Raw genomic sequence first — 18,621 nt, forward strand, 5'->3', positions numbered from 1 at the left:
CGTGTCTGTCCCTTTATGCACCAAATCATGCTCTTCTATATTCTCCTGTCTGGCAGAACAGCAAAGTAGTCATTCAGGTTTAAGTGATGACATGCCAGGCACTGTCTTGGTGCGTCTTGGAAGTGGCTGTAAGAAAACCATGTAGTACTATGCAACTAACTTGTTCACATAGCCCAGCAAAACTGTTGAAAAAGTTCACATGCAGTAGTGGATGTTCTTTGTCGGTTTAAAATGTGCATCCATGCGTGGTTCCCACTGATGCCCTCCAGCATCCTGTTCTGGAGCCTGGAGATCAAAGGCAACAGTGCATAGGGCTTGGCAGTCATCTATTAGCTGATAGGGCTTTGTGAGCAAGTCCTTTAAATGTGTAAAATAGAGGTAACAAAGTTAAGCAGACCTTTACTGCACAGTGTAGCAGCCTGGACTAAGCAAATAATGTTTCAGATAATGCCCAGATGTGTAGTGGCAACATCAATAACCTAACTGGCTGCAAATAAGGGTTTTTTTCCATCCAGCAGGACAGGGCAACAGCAAGATGCTTGATACAGTGGTCCCCAAATAGCTCATCAAATCTGATTAGTCACAAGACACTATTTTAATTAAACCCTCTTTGGAATGGAGGTGATGAAATGTGGTTGGCAGCCTGTCCTAGCGTCACTGTGTGCAGTGCTTAGCAATTCTGTTTGCTGACGGTGCTGCAATAATGGTGTCTTTGTGAGTGCATGCTCATAGTGCATCAGGAAGAGCTAGTGTGATAACTCAAATGCTACCTCAGTCTAAAGTGGCTGTCTCTATGGAAATAGTAAATTCATTATTAGCTTGCTGTTGATATGCCTTAGCTAATTCTCTAGTTAAAGTAAGGTGTTGCATATGGCAGAGGAATCCATTTTCCTATTGCACATTAAAGTTGATAGAGGTGCGTGGTGTGCACTACGATTTTACTGCAGGATTGTCAACACATTGACACTGATAATACACCCAAGGCTTTATGCAGCTCCAGGTTGATACACTGCTGTGAAATTCCCTGGGTGCTAGATAAGCATGTCTTTGATTCTGTGGGATTTGTGTGCATTGCTACTGATATCCCTGGAGCAAATTGATTGTGTCACAGTTAACTTGGCATTCAGTTACTTGGGATCAATGTGTGAGGTGGTAACTTAGTATGTCCTCGCAGCAGCTTGATGAAGAGGGAATAATATAAATTAACATTGTAAAAATGTTGTCTTTGAGTTTTCTTTTCACTGTCCTTTAGGTACAGTCTGGAGTAAGCTGCTTCTGGAGAATGGGGTGGACAGTGTAAACCCTATTGCCTGCAGATAACTGGTTCCACATTGGAAAGACTGCTTTGTCAACTCAAGTTGCCAAAATGAGGAGGTTACTTCCTCTCATCAGAAGTTCTGAAATCTTACAGAAAAGGATCACTTTTCATTCTATGAAGTGTGTAGAGGCCTTCTCCCTGATTCAGCTCCACTGTAATAATAGTGGTTGATTGGCAGCCATAGCACATTCTTGCAGGCAGTGCTTCACAGTCTCTGGTGACATACAGAAGACTGATGAGATTAAGGCCGCACGTTTTCACATGTGGCCTGGCTTGTTCAATAATAACAAATCAAGTTGATGTCTTAATTGCTGCTCTCATGCAGAGGAGCTAGCAACGTAGCAGCTTTTCTGATTGTGTGATTTGAGTCTGTCAGGTGTAGCCTTTTTCATGTACTGCAGTATGGTCGATCTCCTCCTCTGCAGCACTGGGGCTGGTGTAGCCCATTCAGCTCCAGTAGTTGACACACAACTGTACTGAGTGGTCCTGTAGCTTTGCCCTGGACAGCCTTCCTGAGGTAGCAGGCTTGGCAGTGTTCCACCTCCTCTCTGAAGCCTCAGAGTTTTGTTTATTTCTGAGAAGTTGCCATCCAGTGTCAAAACCGGTTTTCTAGCTTAATTGGGTAGTTTTGGGTATAATACCAATGTTGAGAGAGATCGTGAGATGTGCTGACAAGCATATAATCATAGAATGGTTTCTATTGGAAGAGACCTTAAAGCTCATCCAGTTCCAACCCCTGCCACAGGCAGGGACACCTTCCACTAGAGCAGGTTGCTCCAAGCCCCTGTGTCCAACCTGGCCTTGAACACTGCCAGGGATGGGGCAGCCACAGCTTCTCTGGGCACCCTGTGCCAGCTCCTCAGCACCCTCACAGGGAAGAGCTTCTGCCTAAGAGCTCAGTCTCCCCCGTGTCAGTTCAAAGTCATTCCCCCTTTTCCTATCACTACATGCTGTTGTAAAAAGCCCCTCTCTAGGTTTCTTTAAGCCCCCCTTAGGTACTGGAAGACTGTTACGTGGTGTCCCTGGAGCCTTCTCCAGGCTGAACAAGCCCAGCTCCCTCAGCAGAGGTGCTGCAGCCCTCAGGGCATGTTCATGGCCTCCTGGACTTGCTAGAGCAAGTCCACATCCCTTTAGTGTTGGGGCTTCAGACCTGGCTGTAGGACTGCAGGAGTTGTCATGAGAGTGGAGCAGAGAGGAAGAATTACCTCTCTTGACCTGCTGGTCACACTCCTTTTGATGCAGTACATCACAGGACTGGCAAATTGGGGTGCAAGAGCACACTGCTGCCTCATGATGAGCTTCCCAAAGAACCTGATAAACATTGAATGACTAACAGCTTTTATATACAAGGTATGCCTGGAGTTGCCCAGCATGACTCACTTCCCCATTGCCTAGCACCTGCTCATCATGTTTTATTAATTCTGTTGCACCCAGGTAACCTTCTACATAGAGCTTTGGCTTTAGCTGTATGTTGAGTTCCTGTAACCATTAGGGTTGGTGTACATAATTTATTTTCATCTGGTGTTGAAAGGGCAAAATGTAATTTCCTGAGGTACTTGAAACTAGCTCTTCTTGACCCCAATTATGTCTTCAGCTGCCAGGAGGAATAGCTAAGCGGTCTGTGTAATCCTCACCCTATGAAACCCTTCCTATATGTTAACATTTACAGTTGGAATCTGCAGTGAGAACAGTGAGGCTGAGAGTTAAATCTTGACTGAGGAATGACGGTGTGAATGTTAGATCTCATTCAAGTTGTGCTTTGAGTGCTGTCTGCTGCGGTGGGGCTGTACCAGGTAACTTCATGGTTTTGAAGAATGGCTGTTGGGCATTTCCATTTGTGAGCTGGAGGACTTGAGGAACAAAGGGCAACTATGATACTGTATCATGCATGATGTCAAAGGAGGCCTTACAGATTCAGCTATTTGAAGAATTATGCCCTGGTGTCTAGAAATATATCTTGTATTGTACTTCTAATCTAGAAAAAGAATCCCCGTATGTTATTTAACACCATAAGCATTCTTGAGCAGGGTTTTAACTGAAAATGAATGAGACAACTGTCTTAGCTCTTCCTCAGCACAGGCCTGCTCTGTTGTAAAAGCTGGCTAGGCACTTCTGTGTTTTAACATCTTGGCAATGTAGGACTAGCATCCAAACTTTAAAAGTTGTTAGTAGAATTCTGTGGGCAGTGGATGAGGACAGTTGTTAGCATTGTTTCCTTGTGTGTATCTGAAAATATCTCCATTTATTGTATACCTTTTGTTACCTGTGCATTACCCATTATGTCTAGACGACTGCCACACTGGCTAACTGACGGTGTAGCCAGTATAATAGTACCCCTTTATTAGAGCAGCAAGGATTAAACTGAAGAGGATCAGTGTGGTATTTCCAGTAGGAAGGGTTATTCTTAATACCAGGGTAGGCAGGGTGTGCTACACAGGGCTGAGACAGAATGGTCTCTGAGCACTGTGATCTGGAACTCTGTCTTCCTGATCATCCGCGGCTGCTATTTTGGCTGGCTTTATTGGCTTTTTGTGTGGTTTGGGTTTTTTTCCCTTCATTTTGCTATTTAGATTGTCAGACCTTGGGCTAAGTTATGTCTGATCAGTCGGTTCTCCAAGCTATAAAATAAATTTATCTTGCAAACAGGATAAACAGCAAGTGCCATAACAAGTCCCGTAATCCAGAGATAAGATGCTGTAGAACTGCATAGGCTTATGCTCTGCTACATGTGTGAAGTTGTTAAAGCTGTTTTAAAATGTTTTTCTTTTGTTTTTTTCCAGGTTCTAAATGGCTTCTAAGAAGTTGGGCTCCGACTCTCATGGTAAGTGAACTTGACATCCTTGTCTTTCCAACAGGATGAATCCTGCTACTGCTGCTGACTAATGTCCACACCTGGACAGTCCATAGAGACTAATCTGTTTAGCCTCTCAGTAGTTTTTTGTTAGGAACTAAGTGCCTTGGCTTCCTTCTTGCACAGTTGCTTCCTGATGCTGTGCCTGTTCTGGTTAAGCTGAAATTCATCCTGTGGCTGTCCCCACTCCTTCATGGCAGAATGATACCTTCTCCTTCCCACACTTACCCCTTCAAAATCAAAGCTGCACTGCAGTTGTGATGCTCGTCTGATGTTGGTTGAAGTTGACAGTAGATCTGTAGCTCTTTTCTGTGAAAGTCACATGAGAAGTTGTGACTTTGAAAGTGAAGCTTTTAATATATCATTGAGCTATGCTTGCTTTTTGTTCAGCAGTGTTATTTTTTCTTTTTCCCTAAATTGGCCTAATCTCATTCAGCTACATCCTAAATTTTAGATGTGTAATGTCATGCAGATGATTGGTATCATAATTATTTGTCTCTGTATGTGCTGATCTTTTAGAAAATGGGATATAATTTGAGAGGATTAATATTTCTGTGGAACATTAAAGTTCAATTTGTACGTAAAGTAGCTGCTTCAAATCAGTAATCATTCAAGCTGATACTCTGACATTCATGTGAAATTTCCAACATGTTTTTTCATCCTATAAGAAGTTCTGTGTTTGGAAAGTCACCCTTCATCTTCCTGGATAATCTTGCAGATAAGAGAGTCTGGGGGGAACTTAATTTTCTCTTGAGCTTTATATGCAGTCCTGCAAGTGTGAAGTTGAAGCATGGAGTAAGAAATTCCTCACTTAAGTACATGGTTAAGGATTAATAAAAAATGCCCTATCAAAACTTAATTTTTAGGCAGTGTCCTTTACTGTGGCCCAGTGATCCTGCTGCAAGACTATTTATTAGTTAGCTGCTAGTTCTTCAGCAGTTGCTCTTGTATCTGTGAATGGTCTCTGAGCACTCTGAACTGCTTGTCTTTTGAGCCTGTTTTTCTCTCTTCTGCTTCCTAAACCAGACTGGCAGAGATGCTGCTCAGAGCTAGAATTCAGCCTGTCTCAGATACTTCTCAGAACAGTATGGTTTGATGGAATATGCTTCAGGCTTCAAAATGACATCTAAACAAATGATGCTGTAAGCTGCTGGCTGCTTCTACCTTTTTGTGTTTCTAATGGTGCCAGTGACACTGTCACAGTACTGTTTGAGGAGTAGTGGAGCAACTTCCTTGGCTTACTATGCCTTAAGAAATCAGCAGGGCAATTGTTTCAGTCTTCTCCAGGGTTGTTTAAGAATTAATCCCACTAAGTGAATTTTGGCTTACTGTAAAGCATCTATCCCAACACCTCCCTTTAGCTTGGTGATTCTGAGAGACTGATGAAGTTGCACAACATAGCTGGTTCGTATCTTGTACTTATTGTTGAGCTGCCTATTAGAGGTTAGAGGACTGCTATTGGATCACAGAATGGTTGGAAGGAACCTCTACAGACTGAAGTGACCAAACCCCTTCCTCAAGCAGAGCCACATAGAGCAGGTTGCTCAGCACCATGTTCACGTGAAGATGATAACATAAGGAATGGGTGGAGAGAAGGGAACCCTTTTCCTGTCTCAAAGAGTATTCTTAGCACACACCTGTAACTATGCCTAACCATATAACTTCAGATGCTCTCCTGTCATTTGAATAATTGGAAGTTCAAGCTTAAGTTCTGGTAATTAGTGGCATCTAGAAATGCAGCTCTCATCTGTTGCACAGAAAGTGTGGTTTGTACGGGGGCATTAACATTGCTGTTGTATTGTTGCTGTTGTTATACAATGTGAGAGCTTTTAACTCCTATTTCTGAAAATTACAGAAGTTTGGTTTGTGTGACCACAAAACCAGTTTTGCTTCTGGTTTCAGAGCTGTTCCCTATTCATAGCTGGTAACTGGTTTTACCTGAAATGTTTCAATTTTGCTACCAAGCTGGAAGATGCTTCTTTGAGTTGGTCAGTGTCTTCTGCATTGTACTGAAGTGGAGGGAAATTTTACTCTTGTAGTTAATTCCTTGGACCAGGAATATCATACAGTGTGCATTGTCAGAGACTAGACTGACAGGTGCCAGTTTTGCCAGGGCTATTTTCAGAACATCCAGCTTTTAACTGCTAAAAGGATGAAGTGGCTGACAACCATATTAAATAACAGTTCAAAAACGTGTTTAATTGCTTCATTTGGACTACTGAAACAGTGTCTTGCATAATACTTTCTATATGTAGGTTTTCCTTATTGCTTTAGAATTTGCCATTTATGTCAGTTTCCACACTTACCCATCTGTGTTCAGGCAGAAGGTTCATCTGTTTACAAACACAAAAGGGTTCTTGTCTTTCTGGATCAGATTTTAACTTCATTAGACTAGTACTATTCTGATTCAGCTGGAACAAATTGAATACTATGTACATTGGTGTTTTGCCTCAAAAAGACTTTACCATCAAATGTCCTAAACCACGTGGTGTGTCCCTTAACGTGTGGTTGTGGTTTTTGTAGCAGAAGTATATTCAAGATGAGGTGATAGCAGTAGTTGCTATTAAACAAATATCAATATACTGGGAAAGACACTGGAAGGTTTTTATTCCTTAGTCCAGCTTCTGAGGTTAAACTGGCAACCCATCTAGTCTTCATGTGTTCGGGTTTTTACTGCACCAAAGCAAAGCGTTGCTGTGTACATACCACACAGTGTGTGCCTGCACCCTATGTGGCTAGCATCTATTTCAGGTAGTGGTGCAGTGAGAGGTGCCTACCACTTGCAGTGTCAGTAGGTCTAGTAAGACAAGTGTTTGCACACTGAGCAATTTGGGCTGTGAGATTGGTGCAGAGAGGAATCCTGGATCATAACTTGGATCATCATCTGGTGCAAGTCCTGATCTAAGCAGGACTAAGCAAGTCATAGTAGCAGCAGTCACACCACACCAAGGAGTTAGGAGATCTGGTTCCTGTCTCTGACCTGGGCATGAGTTGCCAATCTCAGTGCAAAGGCTGCCACAGTGGCTGTTTCTGCATAAGAAGACACTTTAGCATATCCAGGTTCTTAAATTGTCAGCTCAAATGCAATTTGAATGCTGTGTGGCAGGTAGTGGTGTTGGTGGCCAGTGAGGTGCTCTCTGGATGTTGTGCTATGTAATGCTTGAATGAGTGCTTCTTGGTACTGATTGGTGAAAACACTTATATTCTGCCTGGAGCACTTTTGCATGCTAGTTGTGCAGGTGGGGTATAGGTTGTTCAGCCTGATTATTTCAAAGCTGAAGGAAATACCACCTGTGTCCTAACAGGACTCTGGGAACAACCAGTGCAGTGCATAGTATGGGAGCTCAAGTGATGACAGCACATAAACATTTAACTCCAAATTAACAGGATGTTCCTGTTTTCAAAAGCTGTTTGTCCTTTCTGAGCCTGTGGCTGCCTTGTTGTAGATGAGTCAACAGTGAAGGAACACAAACAGTACTTACTGTCATCTGAGTATGAAAATGGGTCAGATAAAAATGGCAAGTCACAGCTCACTGAGCTAGAAGTTTAGTAACTGAAAACCATCTTAGATGTTGCCACTAACATCTTTTTGGATCTGCAGCAAAGTGAAGTCACAGACAATGCTAAAGACACACTTCAGATTGTTCTACACAGCCAGAAACCTTACCTATAATTCCAAAATCTTAGACCAGTGATCCAAGAGACCCCTTTTCGTTAATTGAAAAACTAAATGCAACTAGTATTGTGGGGTTTCTACTTCTGCACAGCAGCTCAAGGAAAACACACCTGAAGTTTGGCTTCTTCTGTGCCCAGGCAGCCAAGAAGCCAACAGCATCCTGGCCTGTACCAGCAATAGTGTGGCAGCAGGGCCAGGGCAGTGAGCATCCCCCTGCACTGGGCACTGGTGAGGATGCACCTTGAATCCTGTGTTCAGTGCTGGGCCCCTCACTACAGGAGAGACATTGAGGGGCTGGAGGGGGCCAGAGGAGGGCAACGGAGCTGGTGCAGAGCCTGGAGCACAGGTGTGATGAGGAATGGCTGAGGGACGTGGGGAATTTAGTCTGGAGAAGAGATTTGAGGGGGACCTTATTGCTCTCTGCAACTGCCTGAAAGGAGGATTCAGTGAGGTGGGGTTTCTTCTCCCAAGTACAAGTGACAGGATAAGAGGAAATGGCCTCAAGCTGTGCCAGGGGAGGTTTAGATTGGATGTTGGGACCGATTTGTTCACAGAGAGGATGCTCAGACCCTGGAACAGGCTGCCCATGGCAGTGGTGGAGTCACCATCCCTGGAAGCGTTCCCAAACCGTGTAGATGAGTCTGTCAGTGACATGGGTTAGTGGTGGACTTGGCAGAGCTGGGATAATGGTTGGACTTGATGATCTTAAAGGTCTTTTCCAACCTAGCTGACTATGATTCTTGGAGGTAGTTAAGCTCTTAAGTGACTCTGCCTCATGATTTTGCAGGGTGCCTGAAAGAGTTTAATCCTAAAACATTGTTGAAATACCCTGTGTGACAAAGGACAATGAAATAGGTCTGAAGCTTCTCTTTGGAGTGACCAGAAATCAGATAGCTGATTAAATTAGATTGCCTTGTTTCAGAAATCTGTGCTAAATTGTCTTGAGATATTTCTGTGTTTTGGTTAAAGTGGAGTGTCTAGACTTTGGCCACTTTGCCCTTGTGACCACTTCTGTTCAAATATTACTTCATATGTGTATGTCAAAACCTGGGCTTTAGTTTGTTGTAGCTGCTTTAAAACTAGGTCATTTTGGAGCCTCTTGAATACAACAAAAAGTGACGGGTCTTTTTATAGACACATAGCAGAATTCAGGAGAATTTCAGTTTCCAGTCGTCTGAACATAATCTTTTCACAAGGGGAGCTAAGAAGTTTGGTACATTAAGTTCAAAATCTGTTCCAATTGTTGGATTTATTAGGTTGCGTGTTTGGTTTTTTTGTTTTTAAATAATTGCAGGCTAGAACCTTAAGAAAATCACAAAAAAACCCACTCCCAAAAAACCCCTACAAAAACACAACCCCAAAACTGAAGCACCAAAACTGAAGCAGTGAAGTCCAAATAGATTCAGTGTGCATCTGATCAAGCAACTCCCTCTGTATTGAGTCATCTGGTGTAGCTGGGGCAGCAGAGATAAAAGATCTCCCAAATATAGAAATGTGAGTCTTAATTGAATGCATTAAACTCCTAAGACAATTTCTGCTTTTGATCCCAGGGCCCTTCAGTTATCTCGATGATGTTCCATTTAAGATAGGAGACAAATTCAAAACCCCAGCAAAGGTTGGATTGCCCATTGGTTTCTGCCTGCCTGATTCTTCTCAGCTTGTCAGAGAAACCCAGGTAAGTGATGTGTTTTGCCTTTGTATTCCCTAACCCTGGCCTCCAGCATGTGTTGCAGGTAGTCAGTTTGCACATGTATCCAAATGTTAGTCTTGTTGGTCCTGTAGTGTCATTTTGTGCACCAGGCTGTATTTGTAGAAGATCTATCAGAATGATAGACAAAAATACAGTAGGTGGTGCAAAAAGCTACTTCTCACTGCTTTAAAAAAAACTAATAGCACTCATTTTAGTATATCTACTTCAAAAAAGCACAGTGTCATGGTTACTAGTCTAGATGTTACCCTGACTACTTTTGAGTAGCATGTTTAAGAGGAAAACCAGAAAAAACTGATACACCCATTCTATGGCACACTTGCAGACCCTTGCTTAAGGGTAACAAGTGTCTTTATGACTGTACTTTATGGGTTCTCATAATACTGTGATGAAGAAATAAATTTCCAGTTCCTGTTTTCTGTGCCGTTCTGAGTGGGAATCATTTTCCAGCTGTAGGGCAAACAGGCTCCATCTTGGTATAGATGGTTTCCAGATCTTCGAGGATCACATCTCTTATAGCCTAAAATTGATCGCTTTAGCTTAACTGTTGAAAATCTAATCTTCAAATGCAGGTTGTGATACATGAAATATAATTGAACTATGTTTTCTCATTTTAATCCATGACTTTCCTTGATCAGTCCCAACTGAGATTTTCACTTCAGCTGTGACAGATTGCTGGAGATGGTTCTGCTTTTATTGGCCTTTTTTCCTGCCCTGCATATTACCCTAGTACCGTACATCACAGCTTTTTCATCATAACCATTAAATGATTGATTTCATTATAACCATTAAATGGTTGGTTAAGACCTGATTGTCTTAAGACACATATTTCCACCCAGTTAAGCCAATGTGGGAGAGCTAAAGGAAACTTTAATGTCCTGTTTCTGGCTTCCTTCTGCTGTCTCCATTTTCCTGCCAAGCTGAGGCTCAAGTATTTGTGCCCAATTGGACTGCAACACCTTGATTAACATATGATGGAGACTGTGTGTTTTGCAGTGCAGTTTGACTTTTTTACAGCTGTAGTGACAGCTGTTAAAAGTGAAGGGAAGCACAATTAACCAAAGCCATATATGTTTATATAAATACCTCTCATTTCCTTATTATAAAAAAATAGGTGGCTTGGGTCAATTTTGGCTATATATGGCCACATATACCGAGAAAACTGATAACTGCTGAGATATCAAAGAATGTGTAATGAGTGCTGCCCAGCACTTCTGTCAGTGGGTTAGTTAGCTTGCTGATAAATTGTGTATCACACTTATTGGCATCTTAGAGCAAAGGGAAGGGAAAACTGTTAATACGGTTGAGAAACATGTCTCCAAGTTCTCACTAGAGCCCATTATAGGATGGGATGTGACATAACACATAGCAAGTCCCAGAAAAGCCTAATAGAGGCCTAGCAAGCCTTGCTGGCTTATTGCTCTTTAGAGCTAGGGATTTGCATGAACTAGGAGTCCCATGGCAAGAGCACTCCTGTTTGGTTACGTGCCATTATCCTGGTAAGGATATCTTGTAACTTTGTATGGGTCAGAAGTATGTTATATCCTGGACTTAGCTTGTAGGTTGTCTTCTCTGAGCATTTTGTGGGGTTTTTTTACCACATTATAGATCATTTGAGGCTGTTCATTCTCCAGAAGATACCAAAGCTTGAAGTTCATTTAGCCCGTTCAGATTTTTGATCTCTCAACTAGGCCACTAGGGTGAATAGCTTTTGGCTGATGGGCCACTGGCAGTGGGTAAGAACACCAATACCTCTTGAACCAGTGATATAAAACTCAGGTCCCTTAGGAATCCTTTAGGGGGAACTGAATAATACAGTGTTAGTCTTAGGATGTAGAATTACTGTGCTGGAGTCTTGAATGACTTACGGAATTTGTGGAAAGTGGTTCAGTGTTGCAAGATCTGTATATGGTCATCCATCTAATAACACATTAGATTTGCTCTTGCTATGCCCGTTGTTGTGGGAGGAGAGGGTGAGAGGAATGTAAAACTGATCTTGGGATGTTCAGTAGTTCTAAAGCAAAAATAAATGTAGGAAGGAAGCAAAATGTGATATTCTCATCCAGACTATAGCCAGGTTTTGCTTCTGGAGGCAGAACAAAGTACTTCAGGCATCTTCTGGCTGTGCCAGTCTGTAGTTGACAAGAGATGCTGAGTAAAAAAAAATGATGCGGAATTGGGTTTGTTGGTTGATGAGAAAATGAACATGAACCGGCTTCAGTGTGTGCTTGCAGTCCAGAAACCAACCGTATCCTGGGCTGCATCAAAAGCAGTGTGACCAGCAGGTCAAAGGAGGTGATCCTGCCCCTCTGCTCCTGTGAGACCTCACTTGGAGCATTGTGTGCAGTTCTGGTGTCCTCAACATAAAAAGGACATGGAACTGTTGGAACAAGTCCAGAGGAGGCCAAGAGGATGATCAGGGGCTGGAGCACCTCCTGTATGAAGACAGGCTGAGAAATTTGGGCTGTTCAGCCTGGAGAAGAGAAGGCTGCGTGGAGACCTCATAGCAGCCTTCCAGTATCTGAAGGGGGCCTACAGGGATGCTGGGGAGGGACTATTCATTAGGGACTGTAGTGATAGGACAAGGGGTAATGGGTTAAAACTTAAACAGGGGAAGTTTAGATTGGATACAAGGAAGAAGTTCTTTACTGTGAGGATGGTGAGGCACTGGAATGGGTTGCCCAGGGAGGTTATGAGTGTTCCATCCCTGGCAGTGTTCAAGGCTGGGCTGGACAGAGCCTTGGGCAACATGGTTTAGTGCAACATATTCCTGCCCATGGCAGGGGGGTTGGAACTGGATGATCTTAAGGTCCTTTCTGACCCAAACCATTCCTTGATTCTATGCCTGTCCATGGTAATTCATGTAGCTCATACTCTTTGTTAACTTTTGTTACTATCAGACATAATAGCCGTGATCCTTGTAACTTACTCTTTTGTTTTCCTCCTTTCCCCTCCACCCCTGGTCAGTATGACTTCTCACTGGAAAAGAAAACAATCGAGTGGTCTGAAGACATCAGAAAAATCCAAGCTGCCCAGAGGGAAGCTGAACGCAAGGCAGAAGCAGAAGGACTAGCAAGCTCAAAATCAGCTCCAGAGGACAGCAACAAGATGGGATTCTCAGAGGGACCTTGCCCTGAGGCCATGCCTCCTCCTATCAACCCTGTCCTTGCTAGCCTGCAGCACAATAATATCCTTACTCCCACACCAGCCAACAGCAGTGCTGTGAAGCAGAAGGTCCTCAGTCCACCTCGTCCAAAAGCAGACTTCAACCCAGCTGATTTTGAATGTGAAGAAGACCCATTTGATAAACTGGAATTAAAAACTATTGATGATAAGGAGGAATTAAAAAATATTCTTGAAATTCATGTTGGTACTACTGGGCCAATTGTTGCCCAGCTGTTAGATAACACCTTGCCCAAAGGAGGGTCTGAGTCTGTACTGCAAGATGAGGAAGTTCTGGCATCCATAGAAAGGGCCACGTTGGACTTCAAGCCCCTTCACAAACCCAATGGCTTTATCACTTTACCGCAGTTGGGAAACTGTGAAAAGATGTCCTTGTCTTCCAAAGTGTCCCTGTCCCCTATCACTTCAGTGAGCAATATCAAATCCCTGTCCTTTCCTAAACTTGACTCCGATGAGAATGATCAGAAATCATCAAAGCTCACAAGCACTTTCCATAGCACTACCTGTCTCCGCAATGGCACTTTGCTCAGCTCTTTGCAGACCTGTGCTCAGAGCAAAGCTAGTGAACTGAATGGACACCACATGGTTGGTTTTTCTGCTCTAAATGAGGACAGTGGTATGGAGACATCAACATTATCCTCTTCATCCAGGCTGCCTTCCCTGGCTGTGTCGACAGTTTGTACAGAAGAAGAACCACCTCAAAGCACAGCGACTACGGTAAAGATGGATTAGAATTGGGGTTGATGGGAAGATGTGGAGGCAAATATTGCTTCTGAAATATCCTGTGGCTTTATTTAGTTCATTAAATGGGAGTGATGTGTAGGTCTTTTTTATTCACACAACAGATTGATCAGTCCAAAAGGCCTTTATGCTTGTAGTTCTGAACCTCAGATAATTGCTCTGCAGGTTTCCCCAAAATATGATATTTTTAGACCACTTCTGGCAATTTTCAGCTTTCCACCTCTCTCTGTTCATAGCTTCACACCTTTGAGCAAAGCATGTAAGATACCTTCTTTGCACAGCTCTGCTTTCTGTCTTACCCAGCTGAAATATATCATATTCTGAAGTGCTGTTAGGTTTTGAGTCAGGTATTTTCTAGGTTTGTTCCTTGGCTTGCTTATTTTCTAGAAATAATTGGAAATGCAGGCTTTTCAGGAAAGGGAATTAATACATTAAAAAAACACAGATGTGCTGTTTCGTTCAGCAAAGAAAAAGGTGCTTGCAGTTGATATGCAGTAAAATAAATGTCTTTTTAGATTTTATTTTATTTCTTCCCGAGATCCTTTTAAAGTCTAATCTTTAAAAGGAAGAAAATGATGGGTGAAATCTGGTATTGACCCGTTTTCTTGTGAAGGAAGGTGGAATGATTGCTTGGTGGATGCCAGAAGCAGTCCTGAAGGTCACCTCAGATTGCTCTTGTTAGTTGGTTGCCCCGTGGCTCTGAGATGGAGGTTGATCCTTCATTTCCTGTGAAACCTGTAGAAAGTTCTAAAGTGACTTTGAGGACACTTAACTTCACACCAGTCATTGTCTTTGTCTGTCTGTGAGTAAGCACAGAGATTTGGGTAAGCTTGTGAGCTCTCTTCCTGAAGAACCTAAGATCTGGACACCAGTGTCATGAAGCCTAGTGAAAGCTTTGTAGCCAAATCCTCTAGCTGGCTCCATACTAACTTGGTTTCTTCTGTCCAGTCTAAGCAGTGCTTCCCCAGTTCTGTGGCCTTGCTGGCATGCTGTAAGTTTTTGTGTCACCATGTGCTCTAAAGCAAGTGACACCACTTCTCTCCCATTGTTCTTCCACCTCTCAGGCTTAGATAAATGCAGTACTAATGGTGAAATACAGTATTCTGGCACCTAGTGTATTCCTCAGAGCACAGCAGAACAGCTCTTTACTGACAACTAGAGCAAATATAATACAGTGAACTCTGCCAGAAGCAGCAACGTGCTGAGCAAGTGCTTGCTGGTGTAGATCACAAGTTGGAGAGGTGGTTGTATGACTGTGTGTAGCTCAAAGGGGCTGCCACGGGCAGGGACACCTTCCACTAGACCAGGTTACTCCAAGCCCTGTCCAGCCTGGCCTTGAACACTGCCAGGGATGGGGCAGCCACAGCTTCTCTGGGCAACCTCTGCCAGCTCCTCATAGGGAAGAATTTCTGCCTAGTGCCTGATCTGAATCTCTCCTGTGTCAGGTTAAAACAGTTCTGCCTTGTCCTGTCACTACATGCCCTTGTAGTAAATCCCTCTCCAGGTTTCTTGTAGCCCCCTTTAGGTACTGGAAGCTGCTCTAATGTCTCTGCAGAGCCTTCTGTCCTACAGGCTGAACAAGCCCACCTCTCCCAGCCTGTCTCCAGAGCAGAGGTGTTCCAGTCCTCGCAGCATCCTTATGGCCTCCTCTGGCCTCAGTTATGCAGGTAGTGGTTCCAGAGCTGGATGCAGGACTGCAGGTGGGGTGCCATGACAGTGGAGCAGAGAGGGAGAATCACCTCCCTCAATCTGCTGGTCACACTCCTTTTGGTGTGGCCCAGCATAGGGTTAGTTTCTGGGCTGCAGGTGCATGATGCCTAGTCATGTTAACCTGTTTGTCAGCCAACACCCCCAAGTCCTTCTTCTCAAGGCTCCTGTTATTACAATCTCTGCCCAGTGATTTTAGGAAGTCTCCAGAGAATTCTGTGTCCCTGTGTAATCCACAATGATTTATTTTAATCTCAAAACGCTAACTTTGGATCTGGAGTTGCCACTGGAGTTTATGCTTTAGCAGTGAATTGAACCTAGGGGTTTGTTTGATGGAAATAAGCCCATGATTCTCTGAGGCTTCACTGATTTTGTCTTGAGTGTTTCTCCCCTCCTCTTGTTCTCTTGAAACTCACTGGTTTGCTTTTTGCAGCATTTACAGAGGGAGAAACAACTAATGAGGGCAACAGGTTGTAATTAAACAAAGCTGATCAGAGAGCTGACTGGTATGATGCATTTTATTCACAGAAATCTCTGGTTGTGGCAGCATGGGACACTGCTGGTGGACCATTCAGAGTATATACCACTGCACCTTAGTGGTGGTGGTTTGGGTGTTTTTGCAAATAAATGGAAATTGTCCGAATTCTTACAGATATTCTCAGGATTGGTGTTTAGTAAACAGGTATTTTTGTTGTTTAGTTTGGTCCCAGAGAAGTCACCAGCTTTTCAAGCAATCTGTGTTGGCAGGAGCATTACAAAATGTGAAGAACTGAAGTCTCTGGGTAGTAACTCCTAAATGGTTTCTGTTTGGAAGCAGAGCACTGGGTCAAGAGCTTAGCGGGAGCCAGCACACTACACTGAGCTATATGAACTTGTCGCCATCACAGTGACTGAATAAAGAAGTCAGTAGTTACAAGGGGACACACAGATACTCCTGTTTGTAGCGTGCTAAGAGAAGGAACTATCCTTACAATGGTGGTTCTGTAACTGCACCCAGCTGTGTAATGTCTGTGTCTCACATGGGGAAGACTTATCAGATCACAGGTTTCCCCAGTGTGGTAGACTTGTTCCTGGATCTCTCCTCTTTGCTGCAGCAAACTCTGATCACTGGTGTATAATGTTTACAGTCATCTTATTTGTGTGTTGTCCAACAGGTACACCCAGATTACAAGGAAACAGAAACCCCTGTGGTAAGTTCACAAATACTTACGTGTTTGCACTGGGCTGTGTTTTTTAGACTCTCCAGAAGTAATGGTCCTTTGAGTGCAGAAGATCATAGTGCTGAGTGAACTTGGGTTGAAGGAAGCAGCCTGTATGCTGCTTCTGAAGTACAGGGTTTGGCTATATCATAAAGACCTTCACTTTTGCAGAGGTTGGGTATTGAAAGGTTTTGGGTCCCAGTGGTAGAAGGTATGTTGTGGAGAGTCTAGGTTGCTAATTGTTGTTTGGTGGGAGTCAGACTGTGCACTGCTTGGTTTCATCTTAGCAGTGAGTAACTTCATTCTAGAAAGCCTCTTGGGTTAATTACATGGGTGCTGTGCTAGCCAGGAGCAGGGTATGGGGATGCAGAAGATGACCATCACCTTAGCATCTGAGTTTTCCCCTCTAGGTAACACACCAAAATGTCCCAGTGTCTAAAGTGCCCAATAACACCAGCCGTACAAAGTGGCCGGGTGGCCCCGCTCCAGAGCTGCAGCAGGCACTCTCCGCTAGTGAGAGGCAGTGCGTAGAGACAGTTGTAAACATGGGGTACTCACCTGAGAACGTCCTGAAAGCCATGAAGAAGAAGGGACAGAACATAGACCAGGTAAGAGCTTGTGCGGTGGGAAAGTAACACTTGGTTGGATGCTGATTCTGCTGAGAAACAACCTTGGGTTTGTAAAATGCATAGGGAGGAATATTGTGATTCCAAGAGGGAGCTGCAGTCCATAGCCACTGTGATGTTAACCACTAGAGAAGTTGCCACCAAGCAGCAGAGGCTCTCAAAACAAGAGTGACTATGCCTGTTTCTGATGAGAGACTGCTCAAGCCAGTCATACCTGTGAGGTGCTGAGCCAGAGCTCTGCTGAGGTTGGGATGGGCCCTTAGCTGCACATGAAGCTGGGAAAGGCACTGGGTCTTCCCAGGAGTCACAGAACTGTACAAAGGAAGCTTAATGCAGCTCTACACCATGTTTGGTGCCATATGATAAAAGAGCAACCCTCTTCCCTTGTTCTTATTACAAGGGATTATGATGCTGACATTTCTCCTTGCAGAGAGATTGGCCCCTGCAGGCTTACAACAGCTCTTGGGAGGCACCACTGACCGACTTTCTTCTGCATGCCCTGGTTGTGGTGCTTCCTTCCACATGTGCTGCTTCAAACACTTGCTAAAACCAGGTCACAGAGCATAAAGAGCTGCAGGGTGAAGTGTGGCTCTGGGGCTTGGATCAGCTTCAAACAAACATTTTAAAGCAGGAAGAGCATAGCCTCTTTAATTTTCCATGCTGGCCCTAGGCAGGGCCAAGACTGTGCCTGGAGAAGAGGGCTGGCCCCAGGCACTTGTGGTAGTGGAGCTGATGTGTTCCTGATCTACCTACCCAGTGAAAGTGGCTTAATGTGTGCACTGGCATGAACTGTAGTATCAAATGGAATAAAAGCCCCTTAGGAGGACACTTTAAATCCTGCTGTGTTTGCACACAGCGTTCCCAATCTGACCTTTTCCCTCAGAGCTGAGCACAGGTAAGGAACCTGGCAGCAGTTTCTGGGCACATGAGCTGGGATTTGCAGCTCACTCACCAGTGTGCTGAGTTGATCTTAAAAGGCTGACTGCTTTCAGATTGCATCAGCTCTTGTGGCTGTCTGAGAGGAAGCTCAAAGCTGACACATCTGGACTGTGGACCTACAGTTTCACTTTAAAAACTTGTAATATTAAAGGCACAGTTAAATGTGTGTCTTCTGCTCAGTGATCAGGCACAGAAGGCTAAAACATAGGCTTCTGAAGCTGCCGTGACTCAGGTGGAAGATGACATTCAGAGCTGGTGGGAGAACACAGGAGGACAGAAGGACTTTCCTGTTTTCTCTAAGCAAACTCTTGCATAAAGACCATCCCAGCTCTACTAAGAAGGACTTTGTCTTAGTCCCTGGTGAGGCCTGGGGTAGTTGTGCTCAGCCGATCTGTACAGGTATGGTATTCAACCACATGCTGCCAATGCCACTCTGAAAACTTAGTTTCTTTGTTCCCCACAGGTTCTGGATTACCTGTTTACACATGGACAGCTTTGCGAGAAGGGCTTTGATCCACTTCTTGTTGAAGCAGCTTTGGAAATGCATCAGTGTTCAGAGGAGAAGGTGAGGGCGCAGTGTGCTAAGCCATTGAGAGAATGTGCAGTGATGGGGAATTCCAGCAGCAGTTCCTCTGGCTGGTGTAGTTCTGGCTTTTGTGGTAATGCTGCCTTG

The 18,621-nt window shown here is 43.9% G+C and overlaps 1 protein-coding gene across 3 annotated transcripts in view; it reads left to right on the top strand.

Annotated features, from left to right (window-relative positions):
• The window catches only part of UBAP1 (ubiquitin associated protein 1), a 38,800-nt gene that overhangs the window by 16,184 nt on the left and 3,995 nt on the right, over positions 1–18,621 (top strand). For all 3 annotated transcript variants that reach the window (XM_005143150.4, XM_031043796.2, XM_031043797.2), the window contains exons 2-7: positions 4,099–4,139; positions 9,396–9,520; positions 12,521–13,453; positions 16,339–16,374; positions 16,794–16,991; positions 18,412–18,513. In XM_005143150.4, coding sequence (XP_005143207.1) covers positions 4,106–4,139; positions 9,396–9,520; positions 12,521–13,453; positions 16,339–16,374; positions 16,794–16,991; positions 18,412–18,513 — 1,428 coding nt within the window. In that variant the 5' untranslated portion in view covers positions 4,099–4,105. The remainder of the gene's footprint in view (positions 1–4,098; positions 4,140–9,395; positions 9,521–12,520; positions 13,454–16,338; positions 16,375–16,793; positions 16,992–18,411; positions 18,514–18,621) is intronic.

This window comes from Melopsittacus undulatus, chromosome Z (genome assembly GCF_012275295.1).
Source record: "Melopsittacus undulatus isolate bMelUnd1 chromosome Z, bMelUnd1.mat.Z, whole genome shotgun sequence".
NCBI classification, from domain to species: Eukaryota; Metazoa; Chordata; class Aves; order Psittaciformes; family Psittaculidae; genus Melopsittacus; species Melopsittacus undulatus.